The 20,550-nt window shown below is 50.6% G+C and overlaps 2 protein-coding genes across 2 annotated transcripts in view; both read left to right on the top strand.

Moving 5' to 3' along the window:
- Positions 1 to 11,282, top strand: part of LOC102456871 (uncharacterized) — a 90,431-nt gene extending 79,149 nt beyond the window's left edge. Inside the window, 3 exon segments of the mRNA XM_089770756.1 lie at positions 4,511 to 4,624; positions 4,949 to 6,664; positions 6,667 to 11,282. Of these exon segments, the coding sequence (XP_089626882.1) occupies positions 4,511 to 4,624; positions 4,949 to 6,664; positions 6,667 to 6,722 (1,886 nt within the window). The 3' untranslated portion in view covers positions 6,723 to 11,282.
- Positions 11,283 to 12,584: 1,302 nt separating this feature from the next.
- On the top strand, positions 12,585 to 20,519 carry LOC102457527 (uncharacterized). The gene is given in 4 exon segments (XM_089770883.1): positions 12,585 to 15,866; positions 16,318 to 16,444; positions 17,047 to 17,160; positions 17,482 to 20,519. Coding segments are annotated over 4 exon segments (3,303 nt in total). The 5' UTR covers positions 12,585 to 15,842.
- The last annotated feature ends 31 nt before the right edge of the window (positions 20,520 to 20,550 follow it).

The raw sequence follows: 20,550 nt of genomic DNA, 5'->3' as shown, positions 1-20,550 counted from the left end.
AAACTAAGTGATTGGTCAACAAAATGGCAAAGTAATGCACATTGGAAAAAATAATCCCACCTATACAATATGATGCGGACTAATTTAGCTATAACTACTCAAGAGAGATGTTGGAGTCATTATGGATAGTTGTCTCAAAACATCCACTCAGTGCCACACAATAGCAGTCAAAAAAGCAAACAGAATTTTAGGAGTCAGTAAAAAAGGGATAGAGAATAAGACAGAATATCTTATTGCCTCCATATAAAACCATGGTACACACACATCTTGAATACTGCATACAGACCTGGTCGCCTCATCTCAAAAAAGATATATCAGCACTGGAAAAAGTTCAGAGAAGGGCAACAAAAAATGATTAGGAGTTTGGAATGGGTCCCATAGGAAGAGAGATTAAAAAGACTTGGACTTTTCAGGTTAGAAAATAGGAGACTAAGGGGGGATATGGTGGAGGTCTATAAAATCATGGCTGGTGTGGAAAAAGTGACTAAGGAAAAGTTATTTATGTGTTCCCATAATATAAGAACTAGGGGCCACCAAATGAAATTAATAGGTAGCAGGTTTAAAACAAACAAAAGGAAGTTTTTCTTCATGCAGCGCACAGTCAACCTGTGGAACTCCTTGCCAGAGGATGTGGTGAAGACTAGGACTTTAACAGGGTTCAAAAAAGAGCTAGATACATTCATGGAGGTTAGATCCATCAATGGCTATTAGCCAGGATGAGTAGAAATGGATGACAAGAGAGGGATCACGTGATGATTCTCTCCCTCTGGGACATCTGGCATTGGCCACTGTTGGCAGACAGGATACTGGGCTGGATGGACCATTGGTTATCTTATGATAATGAACCACTAGTCTCAAGAAGGTCCCAGAGAATTATTGAGGGCACACTGCCTGTGACATTTAGCGATGCCACTGCTATCGGTTGTATGTAACACTTTAATGACGGCTAGCATGCCTAATAGGAAGAAGCAGACACAGAATGTTAGATGCTCTTTTGTTAATTGTTATTGTGTTTTTTATGGCGTGATGATAAGATATGTTGTTAATATGGCACCTGGATGTACTGATGTAAATATTGTGGCTGTGGCAGTATTTTAGCAATGTGAATGGAAGATGATTATTGGCCCCTTACTGAAACTCCATAGTTAGGGGTGGGGGGGGGGGATGGCTGACTAGCACCCAGTACCTAAAGGAAAGGGAAAAGTTGATGACAAATCAGGATTTTGAGCCTGGCAGTCCCCAGGGGCAAGGATGAAGGCCCATTGGTCCAGGTCAGCTGGATTGACAGGGCGGTCTGGCTAATGAGGGGAGTAGGATTCTGTCTTCCATATACGCTGGATTTGCCTGGTTCAGACAGCGAGGGGCAGAGTTAAGGGGAAATTAGGCATCGAAGCTGAACTGGGCAGCAGAGCCAGGCCAGCCAGAGAGAGTCAGGGACACAGCCCAGAGAGCAGATCCTGGGTTGGGAGCAGGGCTGCAGTCCCAGAGGGGTGGAGAAGCAGCCCAAGGAGTTGGTGGCAGAGAGGGGAGTTGGAGCAGTGGAACAAGGATTGGGAAAGGCGGGGAAGGGGACCTCAGCAGAGGGCTCAGCACAGGGGGAGACCCCCCCCCAGCCAAGGCCAGACCGAGAAGGGGGAGGATCATCATCCCAATGGGGGCAGGCGTGTGGCCCCCACCACAGCATATGTCTGACCTGCAGCAGCACTGCCAGGGCCAGGCACCAGGGCTGGGATGGGTGAGGGACAGGCTGGGAACAGGCCAGAGATGTTGTTTCTGCTTCCCCGGATTCCGCCGCCTCACGAGGGGCTGAGCATTTTCCTTCTCCGGTTTCCCCTTATGTCTCCACGAGCTGCTGTGTTCAGACCTGGCGCTGATTGTGAATCCGAGCTCTGGGCAGTGGGCAGGGACAGTCAATGCCTGGGATCGTGGCACTAGGACCCAGCAGCGCGGGGGGAAGCGATCGCAGGGGTCGCTCAATCCCCGGCCGCAGGAAGCGACTCGCCGCCGCTGCTCGCGGGGACTCTGGGGCCAGGCTCCGGGCCGGATCCCCGAGCCCCGGCGGGGGCTGCTGCGGGGCCCCGGAGCCCGGGCTGCAGCCGGGAGGGGGAATCTCCGGCCGGGCCAGTCCCGCTGCTCCCTCCCCAGGAGCCTCTCCCCGGGCAGCGCCCCCAGCCCGGCCCGGCCCAGCCCCTGCCCCAGGGCGGGCAGCGCTTGGGGGGCAGGTAAGAGAGACCCCCCCCCAGTCCGTGCGGCTGGGACGGAGGCTGCTGCTCAGAGCGATCTACTGCCCCGCCCCGCCCGCAGCCTCCCCTTCCTCCCCCCATGGGCACAAGAACAGCCCTGGGCAGGGCTCCAGGCATCGCTAGCTGGGGTGCAGCGCTTCGGGGAGTCTGGGTGCGTAGGCAGCCGCTCTGCTGTCTCATCTGCCCTCGGAGGGGGCGGGGGCCCACAATCATCTCACCGCCAGATCCCAGACCCCTCGGCCCGTGAGTAACCCCCTGGGGAAACTGAGGCACGGGCCGTGTCAGAGAAACACGAAGAACGTTCCGCTTCATCACACGCCTCTGAGAGCAGCCCCTGGGGGGGGGGGAGGGCACTTTGTGCAGTGGCTGGGAACCAGCCCCCGGCTCTGCCAGCATCAGAGCCTACTGGTGATGGAGAGACCTGGGGGGAAAACTAGAAAAGTGGCTCTGCCCAAAGGGCCCTTTCAGGGACCGGCGGACGAATTGGTCCCAGGTGGGGAGGGTTTCCCAGTGTGTCTGTGAGTCCCAGAGCTGCTGCCCCGGGCAGGGACCCGGCCTGGTTCGAAGCCGCGCCAGGGTCTGATGTGCCCAATGAGAGCCAAGGCCCATGTCCATGGGACACTCACCATGACTACCCTGGAAAGAGAGGATGATGAAAAGGGGCAGGAGAGGGACTGGAAGGGGCAGCAGGCGCAAAGAGTGAGGACGGAGGCTCCCAGCTCCCATGACCGGCTCCATCCCTGCAGCCCCTGGGCAGCCTGCGGGAACCCCGGGAGGAGGTGAGAGAGGAAAAGCCACCAAGCACTACCCTACTGGGCTGGGGGAGAGGGCACTAGCGTGGGTGACACAACACTGGGGGGCCAGAGCCCAAAATGGCTCTTTCAATTCGGCTCTTTCCCCAGCGCGGGGCTCAGAGATGCTGCTGCGGGGGGTTCACAAGGGCTCGGTGTCGCTCACTGTGTTTCTTCCCAGCACGGCCAAGCCAGAGAGACCCAGCGCGTGTCTGCAGGGGCAGGGCCTGGGGAGACTTGGGGGGCGACAGGGACTCAGGCCCCTTCTGGCACCTCCCCCATCGCCCCTCTCGCCCGACCGGCCGAGAGGACACGTCGAGAGTTCGCTCCAGAGCGCCCGTCTGCCAGGGGCCGGGGCCGGGCAATGGCCGGGATGGAGCCCGCTCAGGTAGGGGGTTCAGGGAGCTGCTGGGCGGGGGAGGGAGGAGACAGGGTGGGAAAATGGCCCAGACTCCCACTGCTGTGACCTGAGCCCCCAGCCAGAGGTTGCTGGGAAACACAAAGGGAAGCTGCCGGGATTCCTGTCCCTGCCTGTGGCTCAGAGCTCGGCTTCCGCCTCAGCCTCTGGCTAGCAGGTGTGTGGCCAGGGAGAAGGCCCTGCCCTCTGTCTGCTGAGGGGGAGGGGGATCTCTCTGCCCATCCCCTGAAGCCTCTTGCCTGCTGGAAACAGGCTGGGGATGGGATTCTACTTCTCCCGCCCTCTCAGAGTTATTTTTCCCCGTAACGACTGGGATTGTGGCTGGGGCCGCAGGCAGTGGGTGAGGGACTCTTGTTGTTGCAGATGCGGGTGACCTTCGAGGAGGTGGCTGTGTATTTCACCCAGGGGCAGGGGGCGCTGCTGGGCCCCGCTCAGAGAGCCCTCTACAGGGACGTCATGCAGGAGAACTACGAGGCGGTGACCTCGCTGGGTAAGGGCGTCCTGGCCCCTCGGGGATTAGGAGCCGTGGGGTCTGCGTGTCCGACACGGGTCAGGTTCTTCCGCGGTGGGTTAGGTTGGAGGGGAATGGGTTCCATGGGCACAGCTGCCCTGTGAGAGACGTGTGTGTCTTGGCACTCTCTCCGATGGGTCGGGTGTCAAACATTAAAGGACATTCTAAGCCCTTCTCCCTGCCTCCAGCTTTCAAAGGAACAGAAGTCTTTCATTTCCGTGTCTCTATTGACAGCCATTCACACTCCCAAGCCATGAGGAGGGTTCTTGGGTTTGCAGGTTTAGAAATAGGCAGGGGTGTAACTGCAGAGCTGTGAGTGTCAGCAAGGGCCCCAGACTGCCCCGATCCTGGGAACCCTGAGAAAGCAGGTAAAAATTCTCCTTCATTCCCTACATGTCTGCCTCTCTCAAGGGGGCTCATTGACCATGGATGGCACATTCCCCAGCAGAGCCCGGGGACAGGTTCCACGCACGGAATGTCCCTTGGGGCAGACGCTCTCCCCACCCTCCCTGTGCCCTGATCTGCTCTGATTTCACCCTCTGCGCAGGGTTTCCCGTTCCCAAACCTGAGCTGATCGCCCGGCTGGAACGAGGGGAAGAGCCCTGGGTGCCCGACCTCCAGGCCGGGGAGGAAAGAGAGATCCAGAGAGGCTCCCGCACAGGTGAGGACTGACACAGAAACCGTCTGACAAATGAATGAAAACGTTCAGAATTCCAAACATGAGGGATCAGTAATTGCCCTTGGTTCTTCCTTCTCTCACGTAGGGCAGGGTATAGTCAGCTGATATTGCTCAAAGTTTTCCACCAGGCCCGTTACTTGCTGGAGGTTCCTTCCCATGTTTCCTTTCCTGTGAGTGGGTGTGTGGGAAGTGGAGGGAAAATCCAATCATTCAATCTGTGCAACTCCAGTGCGGTGGGTTTTCCCTGGATGCTGTTCCTCTTTCTCCCCAGCTCAGTAACTCCTGCCCAGATTGTGTCTCTCCCAGCAGGTGATGAGAGTGCGAATGAGAAACAGGAGGAGAATCAACAGGAAGATCATGGGGTATATGAACCTGTGGGAGTCTTTGTGGGAAGAGCTGAAGAGAATGTTTCCCAGTGCTTGGAACAGGGAGAAGCCTGGGGGAATTGGCTCAGGTCGGAGAGGCTGCTGGGAAACCACCCAAGTGAGCCTATGGCTGAGTCTATTAAATGTGGGGAAGGACACAAGCATCCCGCAGCCCAGCAGACAAACCCCAAAGAAGAGAAGCATCATGAATGTCTCGGTTATGGGAAAAGATTCATTCTGAGACCACAGTTGGTTATTAATCAGACAATGAGTACTGGAGAGAAACCATTTCAGTGCTTGGACTGTGGGGAAAGCTTCGGTGACCGCTCAGATCTTAGTAACAATGGAAGAAGTTACATGGTACAGAAACCGTATCAATGCCTGGAGGGCAGGAACTGTTTGGACTGGAAGTCAGCACATGAGAGAAGCCACTCACGCGAGAGACCCCACAAGTGCTTAGACTGTGGGAAATGTTTCATACAGAGGTCACACCTGGTTTCACATCAGGCCATCCACACAGGAGAGAGACCCCATAAATGCTTAGACTGTGGAAAAAGTTTTATACGGAAGTCTGACCTTGTTAACCATCAGGCCGTCCACACAGGAGAGAGACCCCATAAATGCCTTCACTGTGGGAAAACTTTCAAATGGAGGTCAGCCTTTGTTTCACATCAGGCAATTCACACAGGAGATAGACCCCATCAGTGTTTAGCGTGTGGAAAAAAGTTCTTATGGAGGTCAGCCCTTCTTTCGCATCAGAAAATCCACACAGGCGAGAGACCCCACAAGTGCTTAGACTGTGGTAAAAATTTCAAAGGGAAGTCAGACCTTTTTTCACATCAGAGAATCCACAAAGGAGAGAGACCCCATCAGTGCTCAGACTGTGGAAAAAATTTTATATACAGGTCTGAGCTTGTTAAACACCAGGCAATCCACACAGGAGACAGACCCCATAAGTGTTCAGTCTGTGGGAAAAGGTTCATACGGAGGTCAGCCCTTGTTTTACATCAGGCAGTTCACACTGGGGAGAAACCCCATAAGTGTTTAAAATGCGGAAAAAGTTTCATACGGAAGTCAGACCTTGTTAACCATCAGGCAGTTCACACAGGGGAGAGACCCCATAAGTGCTCAGTCTGTGGGAAAAGGTTCATAGGCAGGCCACACCTTGCTTCACATCAGGTAGTCCACACAGGGGATAGAATCCATAAATGTTTAGATTGTGGAAAAAGCTTTATAAGAAGCTCTGATCTCATTAAACATCAGGCTGTCCACACAGGAGAGAGACCTCATAAGTGCTTAGAGTGTGGGAAAAGTTTCAAATGGAGATCAGCCCTTTTTTCACATCAGGTCATACACACAGGGGAGAGACCTCATCAGTGCTCTGACTGTGGAAAAAGTTTTATACGGAGGTCTGATCTTGTTAGCCATAAGGCCGTCCACACAGGAGAGAGACCCCATACGTGCTTAGTTTGTGGGAAAAGTTTCAAATGGAGGTCAGGCCTTTTTTCCCATGAGAAAATCCACACAGGAGAGAGGCCCCATCAGTGCGTAGATTGTGGGAAAAGTTTCATATGGAGGTCTAAACTTGTTAAACATCAGGCAATCCACACAGGAGAGAGACCCCATAAGTGTTTTGACAGTGGAAAGAGTTTCATATGGAGCTCGAGTTTCTTAAACATCAAGGAGAGCACACAGTAGAGATTCCCCATGTGTGACTGGACTTTGAGTAATATTTCATGGAGAGGTCAGGCCTTCTTCAGCACCAGTCAATTTTCACTTCAGCGGGACCCCGTCAGTGTTTCTGTTGCCAACGTGACACACAGAGATCATGTTATCAAACATGGAAGAATTCAAACAAGGATCTTAACTTCTGTGACACATGGTCAAAGCGCGTTATGAAACTTCCAAGCTAATTAACCCCGATTATCCTTTAGAAACATGTTAGAGCAGTGTGTATTGGAAGCCACTGAATGTTTGCTAGATTAGAACTTTGAAATGTAAATTTGTATTGCTAAAAAATTGGAGGAAGATAGTAGTGCTGTTGATTAATGACATTTAAGTCACATGATCCACTTGAAAAATTAATCACCATTATAGAAATTGAACTCAGTGAATCACATTGTTCCATAATAGAACAGCAATTGAAATGTATTAAATGTTTTTGGGTGTTTTCCTTTATTTTCAAATACATGGATTGCTGTTATTGCAAAGAATCGAAAATGTACAGTGCTCACGTCATAATATTTTATTGCACTGGAAACATAAGCAAAAGAAATAGTACTTTTCTATTTACCTCACACATACGGTAGTGTAATCTCTGTCTCACAGCAGTATAACTGTAAGATGTAGATTATTTTTGTTATATACCCTCAGGCTGCTCCTCCAGGTGTTTGTGTCCTTCATGTCATGATTACTTTGGCTACTTGAGGGATATCTCAAAATTCTTTATGAAGACTGAATACTTGGGGATATTTCTTCTCAACTCTAGTAGTGAGATAGTGCCTAAGGCTATGTCTACACTGTGGGATTTTTCCTGGACCAAATGGCGGAAAAGCCTCTTCCGGAAAAGCAATGGGAAAAAGCTATGCAAATTGCAGAGCACCATTTGTATTCCTTTTTCCAATAAAAACCTGTAGGCTGCGTCTAGACTGGCAAACTTGCCAGCTGTCTACACTGGCCGCTTGAATTTGCGCAAGAACACTGACGATCTAATGTAAGATTGTCAGTGTTCTTGCGCAATACTATGATGCTCCCACTCGGGAAAAAGCCCTCTTGCGCAAATGCTTTTGCGCAAGAGGGCCAGTGTAGACAAGTAAAAACTGTTTTGCGCAAAAAAGCCCCGATGGTGGAAATGGTGATCGGGGCTTTCTTGCGCAAAACCGCGTCCTAGATTGGCACGGACGCTTTTCCACAAAAAGTGCTTTTGCGCAAAAGCGTCTGTGCCAATCTAGATGCTCTTTTCCGCAAATGCTTTTAACGGAAAAACTTTTCCGTTAAAAGCATTTGCGGAAAATCATGGCAGTCTAGACGCAGCCGTAGTGTAAACCTGTAAGAGTGATGTTCTCAGTGTTGGGCTTTGTGCCTGCAACCTTGTGTAAGCTGGGAATTTCAAACCAAAAGGCGCTGCCTCTCTGGCCTTAGTTTATGTCTTTTCCAAAGGGCAGAGCTACCTCCAACAGCTTCATAGACTCACAGACTTTAAGGTCAGAAGGGACCATTATGATCATCCAGTCTGACCCCCTGCACAGTGCAGGCCACAGAATCTCACCCACTCCTCTTAGAATAATCCTCTCACCTATAGCTCAGATATTGAAGCCTTCAAATACTTTGAAAGCCCCAAGATGCAGAGAATCCTCCAGCTGTGATCTGCGCCCCATGCTACAGAGGAAGGCGAAAAACCTCCAGGGCCTCAGCCAATCTACCCTGGAGGAAAATTCCTTCCTGACCCCAAATATGGCGATCAGCTAAACCCTGAGCATGTGGGCAAGACTCACCAGCCAGATACCCAGAATGTTCTCTATAGTAACTCCTATCATCCCTGCATTGACCTATTTCCCACTGATAATGAATGGTCAATTAGTTACCAAGATCATGTTATCTCATCAAACCATCCCCTTATCATAGAATCATAGAACTGGAAGAGACCCCAGAAGGTCATCAAGTCCAGCCCCCTGCTCTAGGCAGGACCCATCCCAACTAAATCAACCCAGCCAGGGCTTTGTCAAGCTGAGACTTAAACACCTCTAGGGATGGAGACTCCACTGTTTGGAGAAGCTGCATCAATGCTGAAGTTTTGAAAAGTAGAAGGAAATGTTACTGGACACCAAATGGACTCGAGCCCTTATTTGTAAAAACATAGCAAATTATAGGAATTTATAGGGAGGAAGAAAATAATTCACTCAATCTTCCTATTTAAAAAAAAATTTACTAAAAAAAAATTAAACAGAAAATTGTAAGAATCCTTTTCCTAAGAAATCCAAAATAAAAATAAATCTGCACCTCCTAGACTGTCTGACTGCTCTGGGCTCAGTGTTTTAGCTGGTCCCTAAGCACTGCTCTCTCCTGACCTTCTTGGGCTGCGTCTAGACTGGCAAGTTTTTCCGCAAAAGCAGCTGCTTTTGCGGAAAAACTTGCCAGCTGTCTACACTGTCCGCTTGAATTTCTGCAAGAACACTGACGATCTCATGTAAGATTGTCAGTGTTCTTGCGGAAATGCTATGCTGCTCCCGTTCGGGCAAAAGCCCTCTGGCGCAAATGCTTTTGAGCAAGAGGGCCAGTGTAGACAACACGGTATTGTTTTGCGCAAAAAAGCCCTGATCGCGAAAATGGCAATCGGGGCTTTCTTGTGCAAAACCGCGTCTAGATTGGCACGGACGCTTTTCCACGAGAAGAGCTTTTGCGGAAAAGCGTCCATGCCAATCTAGACTCTCTTTTCCACAAATGCGTTTAATGGAAAAACTTTTCCGTTAAAAGCATTTGCAGAAAATCATGCCAGTCTAGACGTAGCCTTGGTGTCTGAGAGTCAGCCGGGGGTGTGGCTGCAGCCTGCCCTGGCTCTGAAGGTCTGGAGAGCCAACCAGCAGCCAGGATGCAGAGAGGCTGCGGCACCCCTGACCAGCAAGGCCCTGCCTGCAGCTGAGCCACTAACCCAGCAGAGGACTTGCCTGCCCAATGGTTGGGTATCCCAGGCTGGGAGACTCTAGGGGAGCATGGGTGGGGCCAAATGAAGCAATTTGGGAAAGCAAGGCCTCCCCCTGCCTAGGATACTCCCCACCCATGCATTAGCTGTGACCCCTCCCCCTCAGTGAGGTGATAGGTTTTCCTAGAACTTTATTGGTTTCTGATATTTTAGCAGCTGCTGTTTAATTAATGTCAAGTATTAGAGGAGGTAGCCATGTTAGTCTGAATCTGCAGAAGCGACGAGGATCTTATAGACTAACAGATTTATTGGAGCACCTCCACATCAGAAGTAGGCCTCATCCTCCCTGGCTGAATTGACCTCGTTATCTCAAGCCTTACTTTTGATTGCTACGCTTTTCTTATGCCTGTATATTTATACCTGCCTCTGGAATGTCCACGACATGCCTCTGACAAAGTGGGGCTTTGCCCACAAAAGCGAATGCGCCAATAAATCTGTTAGGCCGTGTCTACACTGGCACGATCGTGCGCAAAAGCGGCCGCTCTTGTGCAAAAACTTGCTGCCTGTCTACACTGGCCGCGTGTTCGTGTGCAAGTAAACTGACGTTCTAATGTCTGAAATCTGGGCTTCTTGTGCCAGGACTCTGACGCTCCCGCTCAGGAATAAGCCCTTTTGCGCAACTGTTCTTGCACAAGAGGCCAGTGTAGACAGGCAACATGAATTTCTTGTGCAAGAAAGCCCTATGGTTAAAATGGGGGGGCGGGGGGGGGGGAGGAAGGAAGGTAAGTGTCTGTGAATTGATGATATTAGAGGTGGGGAGAGTGGGATGTCTGTGAGCTAATGGTATTAGAGGTGATAATTGGGGAAGCTATCTTGGTAATGGGTAAGATAGTTTGAGTGTTTGTTGAGTCCTTTTTGGAAAGTGTCGAATTTTAACATGAATGACAGTTCAGAGGATTCCCTTTCAAGGATCCCCACCCCCGCATCCCCCTCCTGTTGTGAAATGTGATTTGTCCTTTTCATATGTGTTCATTTTTTTAATTGTATCCTTTGGTATATATGGTTGTGACTATTTTCTTCCACTATTTGATCTGAGGAAGTGGGTCTGGCCCAGGAAAGCTCATCACCTAATAAACCATCTTGTTAGTCTTTAAAGTGCTACATTGTCCTGCATTTTGCTTCAGCTACCCCAGACTAACACGGCTACATTTCTATCACTCTTCTGTAAAAGCACCTGCCAATGTAGACGCTCTCTTCTGGAAGAGTTCTTGCACAAGAAGCTGCCAGTGTAGACGTAGCCTTAGTCTACAAGATGCCACAGGACTCCTCGTCGCTTTTGTTTAATTAATGGCACTTGTTCCGAACTGGAGATTATGCAGGGGGCAGAGAAAAAGTTCCCCAGAGTGGAGATACTCTAGCCCCTGTTTTGATTTAGGGGATCCCCTCAGGACCCAGCCCTGTGGGGGTGACAAGGACTTTGCCACATAGGAGAGAGCTGGAGGAGAGGCAGGCCCTGGGTGAGGGGAGGGAGAGGGAGGAGTCAGATCCCTCTGCAAGCCAGTTCCACCGGGCTAGTGCATGAGCCAGGAAAGTTCCCCACAAAAGCGGGATGATTCTCCCACTTGCCCGGGGACATGTTGGTTTGTCCTAAAGGGAATTAAAAATTTAAGGAAGAAATGTCAGAGCGGCCCCCGGCGGGAGGTGCTGGCCGCAAATAGTTTGAAACTGACGCCCCCCCGAGCTGGCTGCTCCCGCGGGGTCTGTGAGCGGGGCAGAGCCAGGCCCAGGGGCGCAGCGCAGCGCGGATGGCGGGTGTCTCGCTAGGACCCAGCAGCAGCAGCAGGCGCGGGGGGAGCGATCGCTGGCTCCGGCCCGGCCGCAGGAAGCGACTCGCCGCCGCTGCTCGCGGGGACTCTGGGGCCAGGCTCCGGGCCGGATCCCCGAGCCCCGGCGGGGGCTGCTGCGGGGCCCCGGAGCCCGGGCTGCAGCCGGGAGGGGGAATCTCCGGCCGGGCCAGTCCCGCTGCTCCCTCCCCAGGAGCCTCTCCCCGGGCAGCGCCCCCAGCCCGGCCAGGCCCTGCCCGGCCCAGCCCCTGCCCCAGGGCGGGCAGCGCTTGGGGGGCAGGTAAGAGAGACCCCCGGGAGCGGCGCCCCGGTGCCCCCGGGCTGCAGGGGGAGGGGTTGGCCCCGGGCTGGGCGGGGCAGCTGCAGTGGTTGTAAAAATAGGGTTGTAGAGGGGTTTTCCCTGCCCCCTTTCCCAGGCTCTTAGCTCCCATTTCCCTCCAGGCCCGGTGCATGGCAGGGCCGCGCGCCCCGCCTGTGTCAGATGTTCCTGAGCCATAGAATTCCCCCCCCCCCCCCGTTAGTGTTTGAAACAATCCGGATCTCCGCTCATGTGTCTGCATAACCCCCCCCCCCATCTCCTGCGCGCTTCACCCACGTGCCTGAACCCCTGGCCCTGGTCCCTTTGCCTCCCGTCCTCATCCCCTGTGTGGAATTTCACACCTTTCCCAGGAGTTACCTGTCAAAATGTGATTCTTGTGACTCTCTGCTTCAACTTCATTGAGGTTTGAGGGAGGATCCTTGTGACATGGAATTAATATGCCAATGGCAAATAATCATGGAAAATATGAATAGTTGCTACTAGCTTCCAACCACATCTCGCAGGGGGCCTAGGGTAGCTTTCCTGTTTCTAGTGTCATGGCCTCACCAGGGCTACGTCTAGACTGGCAGGATTTTCCCGAAATGCTTTTAACAGAAAAGTTTTCCGTTAAAAGCATTTTCGGAAAAGAGCGTCTAGATTGGCACGGACGCTTTTCCGCAAAAGCGCTTTTCCGGAAAAGCGTCTGTGGCCAATCTAGACGCATTTTTGTGCAAAAAAGCCCCGATTGCCATTTTCACGATCGGAGCTTTTTTGCGCAAAACAAATCTTAGCTGTCTACTCTGGCCCTTTTGCGCAAAACTTTTGCACAAAAGGGACTTTTGCCCGAACGGGAGCAGCATAGTATTTCCGCAAAAAGCACTGATTTCTTACCGTAGGAAGTCAGTGCTTTTGCGGAAATTCAAGCGGCCAGTGTAGACAGCTGGCCAGTTTTTCCGGAAAAGCGGCTGATTTTCCGGAAAAACTAGCCAGTCTAGACACAGCCCAGGGGTATGGATCCATTGCTGCAAATGCTCACGGAGTAACAGAAACAATTGTTTTTTGAAATATGAGTCGGGACTAATTGCAAGGTTCAATAATCGAACGCCAACTGAAATGTGTTACGTATTTTTGGAGAGATTTTTCTGCCTTTTCAAATCTGTTGATTTTTATTTCAAGACGTATGTAAAGGAATGGCGTTCTGTTATTGTCTAACCGCACAATTGCATGATGAATTGAGAATGAATCGCAGTGCAGTTTTTTTTCCAGCCCTGGTTGTAATTTGAGTTCCGTGCTGACTGAGTTCATGGGCTTGTCTCAAAAAGCCTTTGTTTTCCTTTGACCCACCAAAAGGGACTGTCGTCTTAGGGGATCCAGGATCCATAACTACAACACTTGCAAGTTACAGAATTGTGCAGTGCCATTGGGCACTTCTGGGAACATGCAATTCCCCACTGCCGCTTGCAACTGAAAGCTGATAATTTATTTCTGTACGTAAAACTCCGCCCTGCACACACTGAAGTGCCCACCTTACGTTTCTGTATTGCATGCATCCGTGTTGATCTTTCTACCACATTGTTTATATCACTCATTGCCTACCGTAAGTTCCCAGCATTTTGTGCGTGTTGTGATGCATTTTGTGGATGGTTTTCGGCCCTCAGCACTGCCCAGACCGTGGCAGGCACCTCCCCTCAGCCCTCAAAGCCGAGCGGAGCGGGCGACCCAACACTTCGGCAGCCACTCAAAGGGGCTCTGGGGAATAGAAATGGTCAGGAACCCTGGGTCCTTTTGAAGTGCCAGATCCAAGGGTAACTGCTCCCTTTGCCTCCCCTGTCGGGATGTCTTTTCCTGCCACTTTCCAAGCGCCTGGGAATCATGGCTTCCACTGGTAGCTGCCCCTTTCCCAAAGCAAGCTGGCTGGGGCTTGAGGACCAGCATCCAGCAACATAGAAGCAAGCTGTTTGCGGGTCAGTTTGTTTGTGTGAAGCAGCAGCACCAGGTCGGGGTGGAGTGGAATAGGATTTGCACCTCACTTCTCTTCCTTAGATGAGGAAGCCTGCGAAACAACTGGTTGGACTGCTGGACAATTGAGATGCCAAAGGAGCACTCAAACGTGATAAGCTCGTAGCGGAGAAACTAAAAACTTTCTTTGCTTTGGTCTTCAAGGCTGAGGATGTGAGGGAGAGTCCCATCCCTGCGCCATTCCTTTTAGGTGATAAATCTGAGGAATTGCCCCCAGATTGAGGCGTCTGTAGAGGAGATTTTGGAACAAATTGCTAAACGAAACAGCAACGAGTCATCGGGACCAGCTGGCATTCACCCAGGAGTTCTGAAGGAACTCAAATGTGAAATTGTGGAGCTACTAACTGTGGTTTGTAGCCTGTCCTTTAAATCAGCTTCCGTACCTACTGATGGCTCTAGAGGTGATCCTGGCAATGACAGACCAGTAAGTCTAATGTCAGTACCAGACAAATTAGTTGAAACCGTAGTAAAGAATAAAATTGCCAGATACATAGTTACTATGGAGTTACTATAGAGAACTTTCTGGGTGTCTGGCTGGTGAGTCTTGCCCACATGCTCAGGGTTTAGCTGATCTCCATATTTGGGGTCGGGAAGGAATTTTCCTCCAGGGTAGATTGGCAGAGGCCTTGGAGGTTTTTTGCCTTCCTCTGTAGCATGGGGCGCAGATCACAGCTGGAGGACTCTCTGCATCTTGGGGCCTTCTAAGTATTTGAAGGCTTCAATATCTGAGATATAGGTGAGAGGATTATTCTAAGAGGGGGGGTGGGTGAGATTCTGTGGCCTGCACTGTGCAGGGGGTCAGACTAGATGATCATAATGGTCCCTTCTGACCTTAAAGTCTGTGAGTCTGTGTGTGATAGCTGAACATAATTTGTTGGGGGAAAGTCAACATTGATTCTGTAAAGGGAAATCATGCCTTACTAATCTACTAGAGCTCTTTGAGGGGGTTAGCAAGCATGTGGAAAGGGGGATCCGGTGGTTATAATGTACTTAGATTTCCAAAAAGCCTTTGACAGGGTCCCTCACCAAACACTCCTAAGTAAAGTTAGTTGTCCTGAGATAAGAGGGAAGGTCCTTTCACGGACTGATAACTGGTTAAAAGACAGAAAACAAAGGGTAGGAATAAATGGTCAGTTTTCAGAGTGGAGAGAGGTAACTAGTTTCCTCCAGGGGTCCGCACTGTGACCAATCCTGGTCAACTTATTTATAAATGATTTGGAGAAAGGAGTAAACAGTGAGGGGGCAAAATTTGCAGATGATACTAAACTGCTCAAGATAGTTAAGACCAAAGCAGACTGGGAAGAGCTTCAAAAGCATCTCACACAACTACGTGATGGGGCAACATTTGACAAATGAACTTTGGCAAATGAACTTTAATGTTGATAAATGCAAAGGGATGCACATTGGAAAAAATAATCCCAACTATTCGTATAGAATGATGGGGACTAAATTAGCCGAATGAGATCAAAGGCCCATTGCAAAGGGGCAGTCATTGGTTCTCCCAGGGAAAGGGAGGAGGATGAAAAGGAGCAAGGCAGAGACTGGAAAGGGTCAGCTCCCAGCCCTCCCCGGCTCCGTCCCTGCAGCCCCTGGGCAGCCTGACTCTGCGGGAACCCTGGGAGGAGCTGAGAGAGGAAAAGCCACTTGCTGCCTCTGCGAAAGCACCGCCCTGCTTTGAGGAAGGGAGAAAACCAAAGGAGGTGGATCTACACTGGAAACACTCCAAAGTGGCTCCTTTGATTCTGCTTTTTCTAGCATTCAGCTCTGAGAGGCTGTTACTGGGAGCATGTAAAAGTTCCCCCTCGTGCGTTCTGTTCTGCTGGGAGATGCTTAGGTGGTACAAAGCTAACTGCGTTTTTTTCCCCCATCCTGGCTGAATCCAACGTGTCTGCAGGGGACCTGGGGGGACTCGGGGTGCTACAGGGACTCAAGCCCCTTCTGACACCTCCCCGTCCCCCCTCTTGTCCGACAGGCCAAGGAGACACGTCGAGAGTTCGCTCCTGAGCACCCATCTGCCAGGAGCCGGGGCCAGGCAATGGCCGGGATGGAGCCCACTCAGGTAGGGGGTTTCAGGGAGCTGCTGGGCGGGGGAAGGTAGAGGCCGGGAGAAGAGTGTGTGATAAACCTAATGATTATCTGAGCAGGCCTATTAGTGGAGAGTGGGGAAGGGACAGGAGAGAGGCGTTCCCCTATTTCCCAAAAAGGACATAAACCCCCTGGGTGGGACTGGAAATATTTTTCAGGCTCCCTGTGCCAGAGCCTGATCCCGCTGGGCAGAGGCTACTGTGAAATACAAAGGGAAGATGTCGGGATTCTTGTCCCCGGCTCAGAGCTCTGCTTCCCGTAGCAGCCAGTGGCTGGCAGTTGTGTGGGGAATGAGGCATCCCTGCCCAGCTACTCTCGTCCTCCTGGAGCTTCTGAGATGTTTGTTTCTTTCTTCCTTTTCTGTCTGATGTGTGGGATGGTGGCTGGGGTCGCAGGCAGTGGGTGAGGGACTCTTGTTGTTGCAGATGCGGGTGACCTTCGAGGAGGTGGCTGTGTATTTCACCCCGGGGCAGGGGGCGCTGCTGGGCCCCGCTCAGAGAGCCCTCTACAGGGACGTCATGCAGGAGAACTACGAGGCGGTGACCTCGCTGGGTAAGGGCGTCCTGGCCCCTCGGGGATTAGGAGCCGTGGGGTCTGCGCGTCCGACACGGGTCAGGTTCTTCCCTGCTCAGGTGGCCTGGACAGGAATGGGTTCCGTGCGCACAGCTGCCGGGGGAGAGCGACTTGCATCTCCGCACCCTGTGCAGTGAGACCAGGGTGTCAAAGCCTAATGGACGTGCTAGCTCATCCCCATCCCTGCAGCTTTCAAGGGGGAGGAGACACATATTCTCCTGTCTGTGTTGTTTCTCATTTGCAACCAGAATCTCTATTCATCACTCTCCTTGGGACTAGCTCCAGTCGTGGGGAAGTCTGCACAGGGAGCAGGGTTTTAACTCTTAAGCTGTACATGCATCAACAAAGCCACGAGAGTGCATGGATCCTGGGAACTCCTAGTGAGGATGTAACAGTTCTTCTCACCTCCCTACACGTCTGCCTCTCCCCAGGGGGCTCAGTGACCATGTTCCCGTCCTCTTGGGTTGCACATTCCCCAGCAGAGCCCGGGGACAGGTTCCACTCACGGAATGTCCCTTGGGACAGACGCTCTCCCCACCCTCCCTGCACCCTGATCTGTTCTGATTTCACCCGCTGTGCAGGGTTTCCTGTTCCCAAACCTGAGCTGATCGCCCGGCTGGAACGAGGGGAAGAGCCCTGGGTGCCCGACCTCCAGGCCGGGGAGGAAAGAGAGATCCTGAGAGGCACCCGCACAGGTGAGGACTCACACAGAAACCAGCTGTTAGATGAAGGAAAAAGTTGAGAATCCCAAAAATGTGGTGTGGGTAAGTGTCTTGGGTTCTGCCTCCTCTCCTGCGGGGCAAGACTGCAGTCAGCAGATATTGCTCTCCGTTTTCCACTCATCCCCTTAGCAGCATGAGTTTTCTTCCCCGCTTTCCTTCCCTGTGAGTGTTTGCATGGGAAGTGGAGGCAGAATCGAGTCGCTTAGTCTGTGCAACTTCAGTGTGTTGAGTTTTCCCTCTTTCTCTTGCACACTGTGACAGCTCTTGGAATTCTCTCTCTCTTTCTCCTGGCAGGTGATGAGAGAATGCGTGCGGAACTGGGGGAAAATATTCCTAAGGAAGATCCTGGGCAAGTGGAATCACAGGACACCTTTGTGGGAAGAACTGAATGGCATTTTTCCCAGTGCATGGAACAGGGAGAAGCCTGGGGAGATTGGCACAGGTCGGAGAGGCTGCTGGGAAAACACCCACGAAAGAAAGAGGATGAATCTGTTCCACGTGCGGAAGAAGATGAGGTTCCCACAGCCCAGAACATAAATCCAAAAAAAGAGAAACACTACTACTGCCTCCACTGTGGGAAAGGCTTCATTCTGAGATCCCGCCTTGTGAAACACCAGAGAATCCATGCTGGAGAGAAACCCCTTCAATGCTTGGCCGCTGGGGGAAGCATCAATATTTGTTCAGAATCGACTAACCCTGCGAGAAGCTACTCGAGAAAGAAACCCTATCAATGCCTTGAATGCGGGAAATGTTTGAATTGGAAGTCAGCCCTAATGGCACATCAGAAAAACCACAAAGGAGAAAGGCCCCATAAGTGCTTAGACTGTGGAAAAAGTTTCCTATGGCAGTCACGCCTTGTTCTACACCAGGCAGTCCACACAGTTGAGAGACCCTATAATTGCTTGGAGTGCGGAAAAAGTTTCAAAACCAGATCGGCTCATATTTTACATCAGAGGATCCACACAGCGCCGAGACCCCATAAATGCTTAGATTGTGGGAAAAAATTTATGCAGAGGTCAGATCTTTTTAAACATCAGGCCATCCACACAGGAGAGAGACTCTGTAAGTGCTTTCACTGTGGGAAAAGTTTCGCACGGAGGTCGGACCTTGTTAAACATCAGAGAATCCATACAGAAGAAAGGCCCCATAGTTGCTTGGGCTGTGGGAAAAGTTTCAAACGGAGAGCAGATCTTGTTAATCATCAAACAGTCCACACAGGAGAAAGACCCCATACGTGCTCCCACTGTGGAAAAAATTTCACACGCAGATCAGTCCTCATTAAACATCAGGCAATTCACACAGGCGATACACCCCACACGTGCTTGGACTGTGGAAAAAGGTTTTTTTGGAAGTCAGAGCTTGTTAAACATCTGAGAAGCCACACAGGAGAGAGACCCCATAAGTGCTTGGACTGTGGAAAAACATTCACAGAGAAATCGAACCTCATTAAGCATCAGCGAATCCACACAGGAGAGAGACCCCATAGATGTTTAGACTGTGGGAAAAGTTTCATACAAAGGTCAGACCTTGTTAGACATCAAACGATCCACACAGGAGAAAGACCCCATAAGTGCTTACACTGTGGAAAAGATTTCACATGCAGACCATACCTTATTAAACATCAGGCAACTCACACAGGAGACACACCCCATATGTGCTTGGACTGTGGAAAAAGTTTTTTTTGGAAGTCAGACCTCATTAAACACTTGAGACTCCACACAGGAGAAAGACCCCACACTTGTTTGGTCTGCGGGAAAAGTTTCAAGTGGAAGTCAGCCCTTGTTTCACATGAGAGAATCCACACAGGGGAGAGACCCCATCAGTGCTTAGACTGTGGAAAAAATTTCACACGTAGATCATACCTTATTAAACATCAGGCAACTCACACAGGAGATGCACCCCACAAATGCTTGGACTGTGGAAAAAGGTTTTTTTGGCAGTCAGACCTCATTAGACATCGGAGAGTCCACACAGGAGAGAGATCTCACAAGTGTTTAGACTGTGGGAAATGTTTTAAATGGAGATCAGCCCTTGTTCGACATCAGACAATCCACAGTAGAGAGATACCCCATAAATGCTTACAGTGTGGAAAAAAATTCACATGCAAGTCAAATTTCATAAAACATTGGGCAATCCACACAAGAGGGAGTCCCCATAAGTGCTTGGTCTGTGGAAAAAGTTTTAAAAATAGATCAGCCCTTGTTTTACATCAGAGGAGCCACACAGGACAGAGACCCTATAAGTGCTTAGACTGTGGGAAAAGTTTCATTCAGAGGTTGGATCTGCTTAAGCATCAGGCCATCCACACAGGAGAGAGATCTCACAGATGCTTGGACTGCGGGAAAAGTTTCAGACAGAGGTCAGATCTTGTTACTCATCAGACTATCCACACAGGAGATAAACCCCATAAGTGCTTACACTGTGGAAAAAAATTCACACGCCTGTCAAACCTCATTAAACATCAGGCAGTTCACACAGGAGTTATGCCCCATAATTGCTTGGACTGTGGAAGAAGGTTTGTTTGGAAGTCGGACCTCATTAAACATCTGAGACTCCACATAGGAGAGAAACCCCATAAGTGTGTGTTCTGTGGCAAAACATTCACAGAGAAATCAAACCTCATTAAACATTGGCGAATCCACACAGGAGAGAGATCCTATAGTTGCACGGATTGTGGGAAAAGTTTCATACGGAGATCAGACCTTCTTAGACATCAGACAATCCACACAGGAGAGAAACCCTACAAATGCATATACTGCGGGAAAAATTTCACACGCAGGTCAAACTTCATTAAACATCAGGCAATCCACACAGGAGATAGACCCCATAAGTGCTTAGACTGTGGAAATACTTTTATATGGAAGTCAGACCTCGTTAAACATCTGAGAATCCACACAGGAGAGAGACCCCATGAGCACTTGGGCAGTGGGAAAACTTTCACAGAGAAATCAAACCTTATTAAGCATCAAAGAATCCACACAAGCGAGAGGCCCCATAAATGCTTAGACTGTGGGAAAAGTTTCATACGGCAGTCAGATGTTGTTAGACATCAGAGAATCCATACTGGAGAGAGACCCCATAAGTGCTTGGCCTGTGGGAAAAGTTTCACATGCAAATCTCACCTCTATAAACATGGGAGAATCCACACAGGAGAGAGACCTCATAAATGCTTGGACTGTGAAAAAAGTTTTATATGGAAGTCAGCCCTTACTTTGCATCAGAGAATCCATACAAGAGAGAGATCCCAAATGTGACTGCACTGTGGGAAAAGTTTCATACAGAGATCACACCTCCTTAAACATGGGAGTAGTCACACATCTAAACTTCTGTGACTCAGAGACAAGAAAGTGGTAAGCAACTTGC

The sequence above is a fragment of the Pelodiscus sinensis genome, chromosome 19 (genome assembly GCF_052426305.1).
Source record: "Pelodiscus sinensis isolate ZL-2025 chromosome 19, ASM5242630v1, whole genome shotgun sequence".
NCBI classification, from domain to species: domain Eukaryota; kingdom Metazoa; phylum Chordata; order Testudines; family Trionychidae; genus Pelodiscus; species Pelodiscus sinensis.
The sequence above is the reverse complement of the archived record's forward strand: the minus strand, read 5'-3'. Positions and strand labels throughout refer to the sequence as shown.